At 39.3% G+C, this 18944-nt stretch overlaps 1 protein-coding gene across 1 annotated transcript; it reads right to left on the reverse strand.

Annotated features, from left to right (window-relative positions):
* Window positions 1–5862: 5862 nt before the first annotated feature.
* MICU2 (mitochondrial calcium uptake 2) lies at window positions 5863–18115 on the reverse strand. The gene is made up of 5 exons (XM_071735745.1): window positions 18025–18115; window positions 8601–8772; window positions 8209–8317; window positions 7494–7651; window positions 5863–7207 (listed from the first exon to the last, which is right to left on the reverse strand). Exons 2-5 carry the CDS (start codon window positions 8766–8768, stop codon window positions 7103–7105), a joined length of 540 nt encoding a protein of 179 aa, XP_071591846.1. The 5' UTR covers window positions 8769–8772; window positions 18025–18115; the 3' UTR covers window positions 5863–7102.
* Window positions 18116–18944: the final 829 nt, after the last annotated feature.

Consider the following 18944-nt stretch of genomic DNA (forward strand, 5'->3'; position numbering starts at 1 on the left):
CTGGCATACTGGCTGCCTGGAAAACAGCATGGAAACAATATAGGAGGTATGGATACATCTGACATTTAACACTTCTAAATCCATTTGACATGGAAATTCTCTCAGCTAAATTCAGGAAGATGTAGGTAAGGGGGAGGAAATTTTGGTTCCCATATAAAATAATTCAGTAACAAACTTGGGATTTTTATCTGATGCAGTGGCAATGAAAACCACTTGGGATGACCAGGCATGTGGCAAAAGGAACTGCCACTTTAATGGAAAATACCTCTGGAGAATTCAATTGAACTGGCTGGTTATTGTACCAAGCACAACTGCTGGCAATTGTAACAGTGGTTCCAGACATTCAAAAAATAAGGAGAGGTAAGAAAAATGGAGGGGGATCTTCTGACAGTAGGAGTGTGAATGCCTTAGGGATCCTCACCTGCAGACCTGAAAACCCCCAGGACACCAGGGGGAACCCCTTTGTACAGCCCTCCTGGACTCCACACCAGGTCTCTGCCCAAAAGACTTGGTCTGGGAGGATGGAGTGAGGACAGGTAGGTTTGCACCCTGATACTCAGCAGTGGGAAGCAAAGGGAATTTTTGACCAGCTATTGCCCAATAATATTTCTGTGCAGTGTTTCCATTCTGACAGGAACTGAAGTGAAACTGAATTAAACAAGGACAATGTCAAGGATGTGAGGTGTCAGAGAGGGACTCTTCCTCCCACACAGACCCCCTCAAGGAGTTACACTGCATGAGGAGCTCCCTGGCACAGCTGGCAGGAGCTAACATCTTCCACTTCCCAAAGCCATACAGGACATCTCTATAAGGATTTTCTGAGCAGAAATCAGGTACCTGAATAGGTGCCAAACAGGGTGGAAGAAGGCTCTGCTAGAAATCACTGAGCACCTGTTTCAATTCAAATGGCTGCACTGCAGCTGGTGAGGAGGGACAAACAGTGACACTGGGGAACAGACTCTGGGGAGCCAAACAGTGACTGTAAATGCTGTGTCTTGGAAATGGCTGCTCACATCACTTGCATCGGATTCCATAATTATAAATAAAAAGGTGTCCCCTGCTAATTTCCATATTTCACAGCTCCATCACTGGCTGCCCACCTGCTTTAGCCCCAGAAAGGACTGTATGAGAAAAGTGAAATATTTCTCCTTGCAGCCTGAGCACCAGTTAGAGTCTATTGCACAGTCTTCCAGATGTTTTGTTCATCTATTTGCAATAAATAGTTTGTGCAGGTTGTCAGGAACAGATAGCAGAATTTACTGCACTGTAGATTACTGCATCAGCCCTTTGAACTTTTTTTTTTTTTTTTTTTTTTTTTTTTAAATTAAAAATATAGCTGCTGACATTTGCTATGTGTTTGGAAAGAGTAAGACACTGTAAACACTCCAGTTTTTCAGAACTTCTCTCTATAGTTCTTAGACCTTTACAACAGTTTCATTCCTATTTTGCTTTTGTATTTTTTCTTCTCAGAGCAGTTCATCTGAAATTCTGGGAACATGCAGCCCCTGGGCAGAAGCATCCCAACAGCCTCTTAGGTGGTGACTGATGGAAAATGCTAATTCACCTCCTTTGGAATATCATGGTAATATCAGACAAATCAGTTTTTTGGGGGGGCTTCATGTTTCTCATACACACACAAAATCTTTATCCTTAAAAAATAAGGGAATTTTAAACCACTGTATTGACAAGTCTTTAAACCGAGTTATTTTCTTGGGAATGACTTATAGTATATTTGCTTTGTGGGGTGATGTTAAAACTGACAAATTTTCCCTAAAGCAGTAGACCTGATGTACAGAGTGTTGCAGTACAACACCCCTGTAGCACTACCCTTCTCCAGAAAAATTGCTCCCTGGGTGTTTCCAATTTCAAAATCTACTACATTGGACCTTCAGGTCCAAATTCACTAAAGTTTAAAAACTTTTCAAAACCCAGCTCCTCTCTAAGAGATGCTTGGTCCTCCTGCACATAAAATTGCACATCAATTTAACAAAAAATATCCAAATGCAAGTACTTTTGTAGAGGGCCACCAGACACGATGAAGAAAGGAAGCACTCACCAAGTAGTTCAGTGCAGTGACGCTCACGTTCTGTGCGCCCTCTGCAGTTAATGGAGAAAGGTCGGGTCTTCCAGATGTTCCGGAGCAGCTCGCTGGTAACTGGAATCAGGTGAGAATCCCCCCCGTCCCACGTTTCTCTGCATTAACTACAGAATATTCTCCTCCCATCTTTTAAAACCTGCGTGTCTGAAATGGGGCAACATGAGCCCCGTGTCTTGCAAGCTGCAGGTTCCGTGCTTGCCCAGCCTGCTGTCTTCTGTGTTCCTTCTCCCAGGCAGTCAGGGTGGAAAGGGAGGCTGCCCTCAGCCAGGGGCATAAGAGGAAAGACCAAGGCTTCACACTGGGTACAGGGGTGTGGAAAAATATGGCTTTTTTGCTTTTCAAGGCATGAGACATTCTTTCTAAAGCCATGCAGGTGGGTGCACTTGTAAGCAGCTTCCTCGCAGGGGCTGGCATAGGATGGTGAGCAGAGCTCTGTGCCAGGGCACTCCAGTTAATCAACTGAGAACGTTATTAACTATGCCAATACCAGCCTAGTGGGAAACCTGTCTCTGCATATGTTGCATAATTTTGGTATCATTGAACCAACTAGGAACTGTTTAATCAACAAAGCCAGCAGGAAACTTCCAAATAGCAGGAAAGTGACATGAACTCGTTTGCAAATTAATTTGGTGCATGCTCAAGCCTCTTGGGTTTTCTGTCCTGAACAGGGCTTTCCACTTGATGTTGGGAGACAGCTTCAGTTTCTCTAGCAGGAGTTTCTGTGGCCAGCAAGGAGCTAATGGTGTGTGGCCACATCCATCACTTTAATTTTCATGCTTCCTTTGTTACCAGCTGCATTACAGGAGCTGTTGTTCAGTCACCTTGGATCTCACTAATAAGGAACACAACACCATTTGGGCATATATTTTCTGTTCAAAAGATCTGCAGATTTTTTTTTTCTGCATTGGAGTAATTTCCTGACCCAGTTGTGACTGTTTCATGGGAAAAATTAAATCTGAAGGCATCAGACATGCACTCTCCCATGAGAAGTCTTCATGAGAGGAAAACTCTCTTTTTAAATTCTGCTGCACATTTATTATCCATTTCTATGCTTAAGTCGAAGTATGAAAACTATACCTGGATTTTAAAATACTTCCTCTAGATAGCTGGGTTTGTTTCCATCCTAGTCCTTTATTAGGCAGTGATCCTTTTTTGTGTTATACGTGCTGGACGTATGAAATGCCACAGAACTGCAATCCCTGGCTGGGCTTGTTTATTTTAATGTTTCATCTCTGCTTTTGAGATGATTCAAGTGTAATCTGTAAACTCTTCAGAGCCAAGACATGGCCTGATATCTACTCTCAAAATTCTACAAGCTCTGAGACAACCTGAAGTCCAGAGATAAAACACATACATATTCTCCACCAAAAGCTTGAAAACAGGGCTGAACATATTGCCCACCCTTTTCATGATACCTGGTTCCACAGAGAAGCCACCACAATGACACCTGAGCTCAGATCTGGCACTGGCCTCGTTCCAGGCACTATCAGTACCTGAACCCTGAGGGGAGGTTCAGGGACACGAGGCACCAGAGGAGATGGAGTAAACCTGAGGTTTGCTTTTGATGCAGCCATGTAATACTGTGATAAAACCTTTTTTTCAGTTCACAGATACAGAATATATACTCCTTGCTGTTGCATATTTCATTAAAATCCACCAACTCTGTTGACTCCACAGAAAGTTTTGCTTTTAGTAAGAGACTGGCATAAATTCAGACACTGAAATTTCTAGAAACAACCACTGAGCTTCTCTTAGTTGTAGAATATCACACAGCATTTGTCGCCTTTGCTTCTTTCAGAAATGAAGAATAAAAGTTCTTTAGAAATTATCTTAAACTAAATAAACTGAAAGAAATGTAGAAAGTTGTATGGGGATACAACTAAAATTCTCTAGTTATATGCTCTAAAATACTCAAATTCATCTTTATGTATCCTTTTGAAATATGTTAAATCTATTTTTGATACTTCTGCAATGTGCGGTGTATTCAACTCTATTCTATACAACACTCAAGACACAACACTGGAGATTAACAAAAATAACTTTATTTAGTTTTTTATATATTTATGATGAGAGGAAGAATAATAATGTAAAAAAAAATCATAATTGTAAGTTTAACTGATAGACTGGCAGATGGCATAAACTTCTAACTAAACTGTGTTGAGTAATGCTGACTGATAGGTTGCAAAAATCATACAGCTTTTACAAGGAACTAAAACATCTAATGTGAAAACTATGATGGATTCCTTAACAGAAGGTGAGTATAAACACATAAACAAGTCTTTCAGCCTAAGACTACAAAAAATAAGAATACGAGAAATTATTTTAAAGATGTTTATAAAGAATTCAAGTTGAGAGTAACAAAAATTGACTAGAAATTTAAATAGAGACTGATTCTTCAAGCCTGATGGATTAAGTTTTCAAAGGAGTTTCCTGGCTGTACTTTCAAGATACCTTCTGAAAATGTCTCATTACTGTATTTTAACTCTGAATTGATAACTTCATTTCTTTGTTTTTACTAGAGACAAATTTCATTTAAAAATAAGCATATCTGTTCTCTTTTTCCTCTGAACTTGACACCAAAGCTTTTGCTAAATAGAACTTAAAATTCCATTTTTAGTAATTTGCTGCTCAAAGCTACCATTGATTGCACAAACCCAGATACAAAGGAGCAATGAGAAGTTAAACTCCTAGATACACTAAATCTAAATGAATTGATTTTTTCCAAAAGAAAACCAAATAGCTGGAAGGAAGCAAGGCATTGGTAAACAAAAGAAAACACAAAGCCAATAAAGAACATAAAAAAAATCTATGAACATCACACATAATAAAATGTTAAAGAAGAATCTCCATTTCAAAGTAAAAACAATTTGCCAAAATATTAACAGCAACAAATAAAAGGCAGTCTTGCATTAAAGGCAGAGCTGGAACAAAGCACACTTCATGTGAACATGACACTTCTGAGATACAGCCATGCCTTGCTTGACTGTGTCCTTTACTCTCTGGCTGTGGCACATTAATGCCAGTCCCACAGCCCCTGTTAGCTGTCCCTTCCTCATAGCTCCCATCACCAGAAGCAGCAAGCAGCTTCCAAACACACAAAGTAAACCAGCTATTTAATTCCCTCTGCACGCGTGCATGAGCTCAGTTTAAGGGGGGGAAGGCTGAAGTGCTTACTGAATTTTTATTTTTATTTGCTTTTTTTGTTTCATCCTGATGGTTTCCTGGGGAAGTGAAGGGATCCTTGGTGGTCACTGGTGCTCGAGCCAGGCAGGTCTCAGGATGCCTGCACAGCATGCTCTGGGTCTGGTGGGTGACTCTGGGTGCACGTCCACAGATGACAAGAATAAGAGCATTTTCTCTGTCACACAATCTAAATAGTGCTCCAAGAGAAGGCTGTGGAGAGAGCAGCACACTGCTGCTTTGCTAGCTTCTCACTCTATTTCTCTACATGAGACCACTCTGCCAAGGCTGGTGCTGGGGGACTCTTCCTCAGCACAAGTTTGCCTGACACCTACTGACAAACCAAATACGTTCTCTGTAATCTCAGTGCCCCTTAGGTGGCATTTTCATGGTTTCCTAATGCAGTATCTCCTGTCCCTCATCTGAGAGAGGGCTGCTCTGGTATCTGTGTATCATGGAACACTCCTCTCATCAAACACCACAGGAATTACAACAAAACACCTCCTGTTGAGCTTATATGCAACTTTGAGAATAGCAATGCTAGTGTCATCATTAAAAGGGATGGATACTTCTTCACACAGTGGTGAGATTTCTCGGTTGTTTTTCTTTTTAGTCTGTTACCACATACCTGTCTTGAAAGGTTAAGCTTTCATCCCAGTCAAGGCAAGTCAGATAACTGGGAAGGGAAAAGAGTCTTTGAAAACCCTTGAAACCTTTGCAGATAGATCTCCTACATATGGTGGACAACCAGGAAGACTGATTTGGACCTGGGACCAAGAAAATAAAAAACATGTAATATGCACACCTATGTATACACAGATGCACACTGTTATAGCAAAAAAAAGTTCACCCATAATTGTTAAATGTAAACTGTATTTCATGTCATACTGTTTAAAATCATACAAATAAATTCACATTTTTGAATAGTAAACATTTTTGTGTACTTTTTCATTTGACTTATTTTTCCCCCAACACTTGCTTATTACAACCTTGAATTCCTGAGATACTGCATCACTCCCTGTCACCACCTCTTCTAAGGTAAAGCAACAATTTGTTACACATTCACCTTCTGCAATACAATTAAAGCAACATAGTTATAACTAAAATTGTAGATACTGCCCTTTATGACTGGAGGATTTTTGCTTCTCATTTATCCTATTTGTTGAAGAGGTCAGAGAAGCTCAACACACATTCATTGATCAGTGTACAGCTTCTAAAACCTGAATCAACAGTCTTGTATTTCCAGTTTAGTATTATCATCATGGAGGTAGACAACCCAGACATCCACACAGGATGTGGTGGAATCATCCACCAGGACCTAGCACACAAACAATTCACAGTATGAGGGCACAAGCCACGTGAATTTGAGTTTGTGATTTAGGATAACTTGATTTGTATGGATTGTGCAGGTGGTTTTGCCTTTTGGATCTCCACCCTTGCCAGGCAATGAGAGCTGCTGTGTTAGTGGCTAACTGAGATGATGTCCACTCTTCCAACAGGAGATGATATTGATATGATGTTCCTGCCAGTGGCTGCTATTACATCCAGCTTATCCTGTATGCTACAGTGCAGGGTCAGACTCCACAAGGGAGTAAAGAACACATCCTTAGAACAAGAGTATTTCCATATGCAGGTTAATAGTGCTAACAGTTCTGTAAACCAAACTGATTGCACTAGAACGATAGAAAAGTATTGCATTAGAAACTGGGTTAGTTAAAGTTTAACTATAGTAAGAAAAAAGTATTTTTGATTCAGCAGTTATGTAAACAGGACAGACATCCCCCCCACATAACAACATTTACGGCAAAAGAACAATAAACTGCTTTAAAAAGGACTTTTCCCACTTTGCTTCCACACTTCTTTGGCTCCTTTAATGCTTTCTCTTTTCACACACTTCCAGTAGCCCTGAATGCCTTGCTGTTGTGGTACCTGTTAATAAAGTTAAAGTATGTTTAGTGTTTACACAAAGAGACTCCTATTCACAGACTGTTGCAAATATGACACGTAATGCAATGCTGCTGCTCCCATAGATCATGTGCATAATAAAAAGTTCTTGGTAGCACCACTCCTCCCAAATTCATAAGCAGTAAGGAATCTACGGTTCAAAATGTAACTTTTTTCTGTTCATTACCTCTACTTGCCCTTCTACAAGTGTTAACAAGACAGTTGTAGCAATCGTCTGTGATACTTAAAAACAATGATGTCAGCTTGTTACCCTCAAACCTCGATGAATTCGGTTCTTCAGAACTCCAAGAAACTCGCTGTAGCTCAGGCAGTCATCTCCATCTAGATCAAAAATCTTGAAGATGGTATCCAAAACATTATCTGAGAGGTCCTGTCCTGTTGCCACCTTCACTGCTCTCTTGAACTCCGCTAGTAAAAACATAGTATTACATCAGAAGTGACTGTGAATTTGTAAAGAAATTGGAAAATACATAAATAGAAAGATTCTGTACAATTTATGATGTCTCATGAGTATCCTAACAGAAACTTTTTATGAAGAGGGTGCTAAGACACTGGAATAGGTTGCTCAGAGAAGCTGTGGATGCCCCATCCCTGGAAATGTTCAAGGTCAGGCTGGATGGGCCTTTGAGCAACCTGATCCAGTGAAAGATTCCCATGGCAGGGGGGTTGGACTAGATGATCTTTAAAGGTCCTTCCCAACCCAAACCATTTTATGATTCTATGGTTTAGTCTGCTGTGAGTGGTTCAGCATATGATAGATAGCACATTAGAACTTAGAAATCAAAGTATTCTGGAAACTTAATATAGTTATTTTTTAATAAATTAGAATTAATTTAGAATAAAGAGGAGTATGCTATCTTTTGGACTTCACAGTGTTATGCTGGAGAAACTTCTTATTAATTCTGTAACAAAAATGCATTCTTTCTTTTTTCAAAAAAGTACAAGGAAAGGCGTGCAGCACTTACCCCGTTTAATGGGACGATTGGCTAGAGTAAACATCTTCATGACAATAGAAAAGTCTTCCAGGTTATTTGTAAACTTGCAAAATGTCTTGAATTCTTCTAAACTGATATTCTAGAGTATCACAGAATTCAGAAGATAAGTAATAAGTAATACAATCAAACCCCAATATTTACTTCAGTAAATCTGGTGGGACCTAGTGTTCAGGTGTGACTGCCCATGCATCATCAGTATCTGTATTTCTCAGTTGGCAAATTATCATTGCTCTTATTTGCATAAAATTCAAAGGCTGCAATGATTCACCTGGCAACTAGTTACACTATTAGATACTCATATTCAAGTGAAAACCTGTACATCCAAATGAGAAATCAAAAGAAAGCACGTGCTCTGTACCAACCTCTCCTGCCTCAATTCTGTCTTTCACGTTCTGCCAGTAAATTTCATTGTTTTCCTCATTGGTGAAGTAAAGCAACCATTCTGCAAAGTCTTCTTTTCTCATGACGTTCAAACCCTTTGAAAACTTTATGAATTCCATTTCTTGGACTTCTGTTTGCAGATTTTCCATGAATCTAAGTGTAAACAGATATTACTGAACAGTTGATAACTGCATCACTGTATTACTACTACTACTACCTGAACTACTCAATGCAGGAGACAAGGACTCATCAACATTCTTGTCTAAAATGTCACTGGTTTAATTTTACCTGTGCATAAAGATTTGTTTCCATGGATGCATTTCAAAACTGAAACCAGTAGGGTGCTCTCTAAGGCTGCATTAATGTATTGCTGCTGCTAAGATATTGTACAGATAGACTTGGCATCTAGATTTTACTAATGTTTAAAAACATGCAGATAATGAGATAAAATAATTGATAAGGCAGTATTACAGTGAGTGAATGAAAAAGGACATGGTAACTAAAAGCCTGCCACACGATTGATGAAATTTCATATTAAGAAGAGAGGAATAAGGTTGGAAAGTGCATAGAAAGATGAGGCACTAATAAATACAAAGGAGAAACAAAAGAGGAAACTTGAAATCATCATTGCAGGAAATTATGACTAAAAGCCTCAAAGATTATAATTGCAAAGAGGGGTTTAGTAAATCAGTTCTGCACTTACTAGAGGACGGATTAGAGAGGATTACAATTGACATATACAGAGTTTGGAAGAGCACAGAAAGTTATATTGCAGATGTTTGAGAAATTATAAAGATAGCTGACTGAAAAAGGAAGGGGTGAACACCAAGAGTTTTAGGAGGCACCCTTTCTTTTAGGAAGAAATGAAATACAGCATAAGAAGAGAGTAATATTCAGCAGGCACAGAGCAAGAACTGTAAGCAGAGTAGTAGCTTTGTTTCCCCATTTTGGTCTAGGAGGCCATTATAACCTCTTCTGGCCTAATACGAATTTTGAGAAAGGCAATTCCAACTTTAGAAATGGGGCAATTCCAAAAGTGGTAATTTAAAAATATAAATAAAGGCTACAATCACGGTGATGCTTGCCAGAATCCCCTTAGAACTTTGAAAGAATCTTGCTTTATTAAGTTGCCAAAATTATTGACAGGAGAGAATGAAATACTCCTACATTAGGGACAAGGCAATTAACTGGAGAGGAGGACAGCTAAGGACAGCTAAGGGTCTATGTAACAGGTATAAGCAGAGGCCCATTTGCTCACCAGTGTTTGCATGGCCTCACTGGGTTTGAATTCTTTCCCCTGAAATTACAGCATTTTAATCCACACAGCTATCTTTAGTTCTTTAATGAGATCACTTGGACAATTAATGCTTGAAGCTCTGTGAAGTCTGCAAGGGGTTAGCTGAAGACTGCTGTTGCAGTATGAGATCTCTCTCATTTTTTTCTCTAATAATTAGAACTACACATGCAAATAAAGGGCCATCAAATACTTCCAAGACTCGGGACACGCAGGTACATGAGAGCCTGACAGTGCAAGTGACTTCAAGTTTCAGGCTAGAATTTTATTATGATAATACTGAGGAGAGGTATGATAGGCTCTCACATTTTATATGGGCATTTTTCTGGTCTGGTAAAGGGGGTTAACAAGGCTTCCACAGCACAGCCATGCACTGAGGTATGAAATTAGAGTCCACCTTTAGACCTGGCTCACTTTCAGGTCTTCCTCTCACAAGGGGATGAGAGTGTGAAGGGGAGGCTCTGTGTCCTGCACACCAGTGAGAGTTTACTTGCAAACCACTCTTCAGTTTTCAGAGGCAGCTCCTATCCTTGTAACTCATGGGGTGACTGCAGCCTCTGGCCAGCTCAGTGTTCAGTATGTGCTGGGGAGATGAGCCAGTGTGGACTGGCAGAAACACTCCTGCCACACTGCATACAGGAGACTGCCCAGACCCTGGGAATGGAGGTCGAGCTGCAGGGGAGAGAGGACAGCCTGGACCCAGCACACAGACCAGGCATGGAATCAGTCCAGCAGGCTGACCAGGGCCACTTGGTTGCATTTGGGGAGTGTCCATCAGTGGCAAGGAGTAGATGGTATCTTGGATGTGTGGCTTGTGCCTGGTTGAAAGTCACAGCAGACCATGCAGAACAATAATACTTGACTGTTGGTTTCAACCCGTATAACACATAGTCTGGGGGAGGAGAAGCTGATGAAAATGAGGTCATTTTCAGAAATATGTTTAAAATGTGGATATAGGGAAAGGAGATACCACACGTTTTATTTTCTTGGCTTTTAATCTATGAAAGGTGGACATATCCCCCAGAAGACTTAAGGTCTGTTATTGAAAGAACAAATTGTTTATCTTGGAGAGCTAACTCACCATCATTTGGTGTACTGGTCAGTAGCCACAGGTGATGACAAACTACATGTTCTTCCATCTTTTCTAAACACTGCATTTACTTAAGTAGAAAACCCTTAGTGACCTGTCCTCTAGCCATGCCTAGTGAAAGCAGGACACCTGAAAGACCAAGCATTTCTACATGCTGAGGAATTACAGAATCATCAGGGTTGGAAAAGACCTCTAAGAGTCCAACTGTCTGTCCTACAACCCCTCCTCCACCTCCCTGGGCAGCCCATTCCAATGCTTAGCCACTCTTTCTGTGAATAAATTTTTTCCAATATCCAACCTGAACCTCCCCTGGTGGAGCTTGACCCCATTTCCTCTTGTCCTGTCACTGGTCACCAGGAAGAATGACCAACATCTGTCTCACCACAGCCTCCTTTCAGGCAGTTGTAGAGAGCAATGAGGTCTCCCCTCAGCCTCCTCTTCTCCAAGCTCCAGTTCCCTCAGCCTCTCCTCATATGCCTGTTCTCCAGACCCCTAATCAGCCCCATTGCCCTCCTCTGCACCCTCCCCAGCACCTCAATGTCCTTCCTATACCACGGTGCCCAAAACCACACACAGTACTCAAGGTTGAGTATAGGAGCAAAGGGAAGGAGTGGGTGGCCCACGTAACTCCACAACACCAGTGGGCTGAAAGGTGTGGTGAAGTCAAAAGAGAAAGTAAAAGATTTGACTGTGGCATTTTTGGTGTGTGCTTGATTCTGCACCCTCTTCTGTTCAGACTGTGAATGAAGAATTGTATTTCTCCAGCCTCACCATGGGTTTTCCACTGCCTTTTTTCAGGCCTGGGCTCTTGCCCTCTCCAGTTGCTTTGGGGCAATGACACTGTGGCACAAGAGCTGTGCATCCTGCTGCACTGTGCAGATTAGGAAGAGGAGAAGGAATTACTTATTTAAGTGCAAAAAAGTACTTTTCAACTTGTACATTTGCTCCTGGCAAACTGGAGTGGGAAGATTTTCTGCTGTACCGAATTCTACTTGGAGCAGCAGTTGAAATGTGCAGTTCTAAATTTATATGTGATAGCCTCCAATATTACAAAAATTAAAATACTATGAATCATCACATCAGCATTCTAGGTCACTCTTATTCCCAGATGTCAGAGTTAAAAATACTAATGAGGTTTTTTTAAGTGAAAGTTATTAAAAGTTATTAAAAATAACTTTCCGGTTAGGAAGTAAAACTTGATACTTAAATGCCAAGACATCACCAGGGATACTTGCTTTTGTATCTTCTCAATCATGGTGTGACAAGTTTCTGATGGAAATTCCGTAAAAATTTCCCCAGGTATTAGGAAAAACAAGCATGGGAATGAAATTCCTGCTGTCCTAAAGTCAGTGGGACCTTGGCTGAGATCATAGAAGGGAGTTATAATTCAACTACAGGAACAGGATTCTGACCATAGATGTGTTCTACAATTCAAAAATAGTTACATTGGGAATACACTTATGCTACAGTAGCTTGAGAATAAAAGCTAGCCCTGAGTTTCCAAATAAAAAAAACAAAGGGTAAATCACAGATTTTTAAGATAGTGAAAAGGCTGGGAACAGATAGTACTGTCTTTAAGATCTGTTTTATTCACTCTCTAAAACATCCACATTGAAGGCCAGTGGCCAAATTTGTTATCCTGATAGAACAGCATCCAGAAACCTTATCAGGATTCACCCTTAATTTTGTAATTTGCTTTGCACATCTACAGAAAGAGGGAGGTTCTCAAGACTTTTTGCCAGCTCAGCTATAATAGAAATGAAAATGTAATAAAAGTGGGGAGACCTCAGGAATGCAGTTTTTCTCCTAACCTGAGATGTTGCAATGAAGTGCTATGAACACACAACAGTAGAAGAAACATAAAACTTAACTGGAAGTCTGTGCAGAGCTTTAATATACTAATACAGAACTGGCCAGATCTTATTGTACTGATTTATAGGAAGAAAACTTCACAACAAAGATAGTGGTGGACATACCACCCCAGCATTTGTATTCTGCTTTGGCTCCTCTTTGGACACTGAAGTCCTTCTGACCCTTTCTACACCAAACGACTGCTGCAAACCAGCTGCAAGGTTGCCTTTTTGCAAATCTGACTTTCAAAACAGAATACGGAAAATGTAATGAAGGCTTGACCATTAACCTTTAGAGAACATTTAGATCTATGCCTGTAAATTCAGTTTTGCAAGTGGTATGACAGTTAATCAATCTCACCATTTTCAGAATTACAAGCAAAATCCCCTTTGATTTACTGTCCTCAGTGTTTCCAAACTCAGCAAAACAGAACTACTCCCTTACATTTATAAGCATTCTGTAGAACCTAGTCAAGCTATTCCTTTGCTAAGTATATAGGAAAGGAAGGAACAGATTCTTTTCAATACCATTACTGAATACTGGAAATTATTCATATTCAGTATGACAAGAATATATGATCACAAAGTCTTATTTTGTTCCCATCTCCACTTCCTCACTCTCTGATTCTGCTGCAGGAGATGTAGTTCTACATGTATTAGGGGTCTCTATACATACACACACACACACACACACACAGATACAAGGGTAGGCACAGAGGTAAATAAGGAGACAACCATATTCTGTATCTGCAAAGTACTTACAAATCCCTAGATAAAAATCACTGAAAATTCACAAGCAGTCATCACAGCAAAAGCACTACTGCTTGACGATGCTACCTAAAGATGCTGCTGCATCCATACATCAGCACAAACACAACAGCACCAGGCAAATATCAGCACTAGCAGTGTGGATCAGTCCACAGCATTCTAGTTTCCTAAAGCCAAGGTTTCAAATGAAATGTAGCAATTAATTCAAAATACTGAAGGAAAGAAACTGGACAGATACGGAAAAAGCATGGTTTGTGTATGATTATACAATTTGTGACCTTCCACCTAAAGAAGAAAACAAGAAAGAAACTATGACTACAGAATATTTCTGATGCAAAATTCCATTAACTGAGGAGAAAATTGAAAGCAACAAAACAGATACGAAAATGCCATAAGCTGGATTTCAAAGCAATTTTCCTGATACGATTAAAAGATGCCCATCGTTTAACCATGCTGCGAAGTACATTTTTGTAAGTCATACCAGGAAAAAAAGAAAATAAGGATATTTTTTGAATATTCTTTTCATACTCTGCACTTTTTCTTTTCTCCTTTCCCTCAAGGAGATTGTGAGAGATTTAAACTTGCTTGGGGACAGATTAGAGAAAAAAGTAATAGCAGTCGTAAACTGTTTAGGGAGTGAATTACTGTCTCCTCTTTTATTTGGGATTAGACATACTTAAACAAGATCAGTAAGGGACTTTCTGAGGAAAAAAAAAACAAACAGTGGCTGTCAAGAAGAAATATTTGCTATACCTAGAAAATGAAATAGTTTTCTACTCGGAATAAAAAATACTACATACAATGTATCTGGAAAATAAGGCACAAATGAAATATTTTTTGGAAGGAAAGACTAAAACTTATCTGTGTCTCAAAAACCAGGGGAAACTGCTAGTCACAAGAAAAAAAAGCCTGGTATTCCAAAGAACTTCTGACTTCATATTTGAAATGTGATCTTTTGTAACATGGGACCTGGTATTAGAAGATGACTTCATTGTTGATGTGTAAAACTGAGTGGTGGTTGTCTGAAAGAGAAATTTGCTCAGGTCTTCTAAGAAAAAAGTCTCACCTGGTTATAGGTTCTTGCTTTAAATTTACCCTTCTTTGTTAAATGATTTTAGGTTTGCTGCACAATCTATGTTTTCTTAAACTGATAGAGGAGAATAATGACTCCAGCTGCATTTGATGAGGAAGCACCACCTGTACTAGTGTGGTACATAAATATATTCCATAACTATTTAAACTTCCTAAATTTTGTCAGAGAAACAAGCTCTTGCTTTTGAAGTTGTGAATTATTATTAGTAATTACAATACTGTCCTTGGTTAGGACAATACAGCTGGCAAGAAATTGTGTGGTAATCTGGAGCTGAACATGTGTTCCTTGTCTCTTAAGATCTGTGAACCCACCCTGTTACTATGGGGTACATAGGATGGTGTCCTTCCTAGATTGCTTCCAAGCAACCCCTACAGAACAATGCAGGAGTCCCACCACTACTTTTCAGCAAAGAATGAAAAGGAACAGTTTTAGTTGCTGTTTTGACTTGGGTCTGCAAGGCAGTGAGAAAAGACTTGACTGGTGTCACAAAATGCCTATGAAATGGGTACTTCTTTACTGTCATGCTCCCAGCAGACCAGGAAAAAGTAAAAAGTGATCTGATACTGTTTCGTAGTCTCATTCCTTATGTCCAGCAAAAAACAGCCTGAGAACTGTCCTTGTGTGTAACACCTAGCTATGATTTCCAAAGAACCATGCACCAGGTAGAGACATATGGAGCACAACATGCTTAATAACCATTTCCCCTCCCTATAATCAGTGTGCCTCCTGTGTTTGGGGCAGTCAAGGGAGAACAAGAGTGATTCTCCACATTGCCTGCAGAGATACAGACAATTTCCACTTTCCATGTGCCATTTGAGTGTAAAGAAAGGAGAACAGGGAAAATTAATTGCCCTGACATATTGAGTGTGGCTGTGCAAGGTATTTTAAATGTTTTGACTGAGGGCTAAAAGGATTGGACATCACTGGTGCACGTGTGGATCAGGTGAAGATACAGATGGTTGCACACTTACAAAAGGATTTTTTTTAACATCAGACAAAATGAAAAGGAGGAAGGATGAGGAAAATATAAATAAGTAATGAGGTATAAAGACTAGTCTAAGCTTTCTGAGTTACCATGTAAGTACAGTGAAATATCACCAAGAAAGCATTCCTGCCTTTTTTCCTACAGCACAGCAATATCTGTGTATTTAACTAATGTGACAAGTTTCAGTGTGTCCTAATCAAACCTAATCAGCCCTAGTTTCTACTAGGTACTGCGCTGATCAATGGAAAAGCTTTCTAGGCAAGAACTTGGAAAATGATAAAAGCATTTGCAATCATTATTTTCTGCTTTTGACAATGATCTATGTCTGTACAGCTCATCAGTCATCTCTTGTAAAAACAGCCTGGCACTTTGATCAAACAGCCAACAATAGCTTTCCGCGTAAGGTAAAATGTTATGAGAGGCCATCAGATAGAAATCACATTTTCTCTGAACAATAGAAACCTAGAAATGATGTGCTTGATGTACTTGCAAATAAAATCATGTGAAAGGTGATATCTTCACACAGGTTAAAAAGACAGTGATCCTTTTATTCACCTCTCTGTGTGTTAAACAAACTTCACTGTCATGTTGCAGCTGAGATGGAGTGTCTACACGGTGATAAAGAGCCACATTCCAGCTCTACAAAACATAACTGCCACCGTTGAAAAATTACCTGCATTAAACCTTACACTTATCCCACAAATTTTAAGAGCAAGATGTGGGAGTTTGATTTTGATTACAGGCCTCTATCTGTGTGGTAGGCAAAGGTCTTTAACCTACGTGTTCTGAATGTAGTAGGTACATAGTTTCATCAATGTCATGCCTCATTGGGTCAGTGTAGGATTTTATCTAAAACCTGAGGCTTTTCAGTTTACACTGCATATGCAAACACAACCTTTTACTGTGCTCTCTGCCTTTTGTTTCATTGAGAGGATCATGTTATTTACAGAATGGGGAGCTGGAGGCATCTCAAACTTATTTTACTCACTTAGATTCCTACTGAGTCAAGGTCTTCAAAAGAGAAAGGTTGTTTATTTGAAGACAAGTGTGTGCCAGAGCCAGTGAAGCTGCACACTTTTTAGTGTTAGAAAAATTGCCCCTCTTCCTTTTCTACTGTGTCTTTCCCCAAACTTCCATTGACTGCAACAACATTAATTTTTAAGACAGCTGACACAGATTCTCTGCTTCTGAACATAAACTGAAGTAAAACATATTATATCCCAATTTATTTTTGCAGTCTGTAGACCACTGATTATTTTTGCAGTAGGGGTAATACTGATGAAGATAATCTTCTCTTGATGCTGTGCTATGAGACGTGTGTCAAGATTCACACAGGTATTTAGGCACTTCCCTTTATCTCAAAGAAAGACTGCATTTGGATTCTGGGCCCAAGTTCACATGGCATGATGTGGCTGGAGTTCATCTGAACAGGAGAAATTGAGCTCCAAATGAACAAAGTTAACCAGTTAAGTTGCAATTCTGTGTAGGTGATGGTCATCCTTACTAAATAAAAGACTGGAAGAAAGCACCTCATGCAAATAAAACACAGAACATCCTACTCTGATGTAAACCAGGATTACACCATCTTTCCTGTATGTAGATGACATAAACTGAACAATTCCCTAAACCAGCCTTAGAACTTTCTATTAACTTCTGATTTTGCAACGGTTACAGTGAAATAGACAAAACTCTTATTTTCTGAGGAGTAATGGCCACTTGGTATTCCACTCCAGTTTCTATCCCATGTGGTGTTTACCATCTGAATTAATTCTCAGTTCTGACAAAAATGCTACAAAATATCTGTGTAGTCCCATTTAAAAAGTAGTTCAAATGGCAAAGGAAAATGCACAGGTAAAGTTTTAACTGAAGTTGGAATCTGAAGCAAGCAGAGAAGTTGCCTGCAGCCTACATGAGAGATGTAATGGGGAGGGGAGTATCAGCTCAGAAAATATTTTCTTAATTGATAGGCAATTCTTTTTTTTTTTTATTTTTAAATTTGATCAAGAAAAAGAAAAATACCTATTAATATTATCTTAAAGTATGCCATCAAGCAGCTGCCAAGAATGGAAGTCTCAATCCTCACAACCTCCTGGCCCATTTCTGCTTTGGAGTTACCTTGGTGTCCACCTCCTCCTGCAGACAGCAGACCCTAGGAGCTAAACTAGAAATTTAATAATGCAAAATCATGAATAATCTCCTGTTTGATTACTTGCTTAGCTTTGTAAATCAGTCCAGTGTGTGGGCAGGTTAATGCCAGTGTTGGTACAAAGTAGAGGGGGTAGGAACAGGACTGGTTGCTCTGAGGCTTGTCTAGTAGGAAAATACCTGAAAAACTCAGAATAGCGAAGTTTTTCCTTTCCTTGTTTTCCAAAGAAATGTATCAGCAAAGTGGTATTAGCACAGCTTTCCAATTCTGCTTCCTATAAAACAAAACAAAAAACAGTGTGATTAATTATTAAGGATTCTATGATTATTAATATTTATTCACAACAAATCTGGATATAGTTATTTGAACTAGAATTTCAGAAGAGATACTTGCAATGTAATTACAGTTCCCAAAGCTATTATGCAGGATCTCAGAGCTGAATTATTCTTTCACATAACTGGTAACAGTGTATATTATATGATCTGTTTCTAAATAGTCTGTATGAAAGATGAGTACAATTTATAGGCACCTTTGGTGTATTTGATTAAGAACTGAGAAAGTTGCTAGTTAAATCTTTAAAAAGCTTTGTTTCCGTGAACAGAAGCTTTAAATAAAGTTAACATCTTTGTAAATTTTTTTTGTGTATGTCTAATTTGTTACAGCCATTTAAAGACATTCATGACAGCATAAGAAAACTAGAAAAATACAAACATTTACAGTGCTCATAATAAGGTTTTGCAAGGCTTCTTGTGAATTGTCTATCTGATGAAGAGATTTCTGCAGAAGAAGGATGCACATTATTTCAACTCAACATCATCTTTAGCAAGCCTAAAACCACACATAATGCTGGATTTCTGTTCTTCTTTCAGCACTAGCACACTGGCATTTCTTTGAACGCAACAGACCACTAAGCAACATGAAGAGAGATTTTTTCTTTTTTTTGTAAGTCTGGAGGGATTTCAACAAACTATTCTTATGACATCTAAATAGCCTCTGTGTCTTTTATCTGGTTGAAGAGGTAAGATGAAAGACAAGAGTCTATTCATAAGATTTAATACTAATGGTTATTTAGCTTTCAGCATCATCAATAACAAGTTCC

Source organism: Heliangelus exortis, chromosome 1, assembly GCF_036169615.1.
Source record: "Heliangelus exortis chromosome 1, bHelExo1.hap1, whole genome shotgun sequence".
In the NCBI taxonomy this organism is placed as follows: Eukaryota; Metazoa; Chordata; class Aves; order Apodiformes; family Trochilidae; genus Heliangelus; species Heliangelus exortis.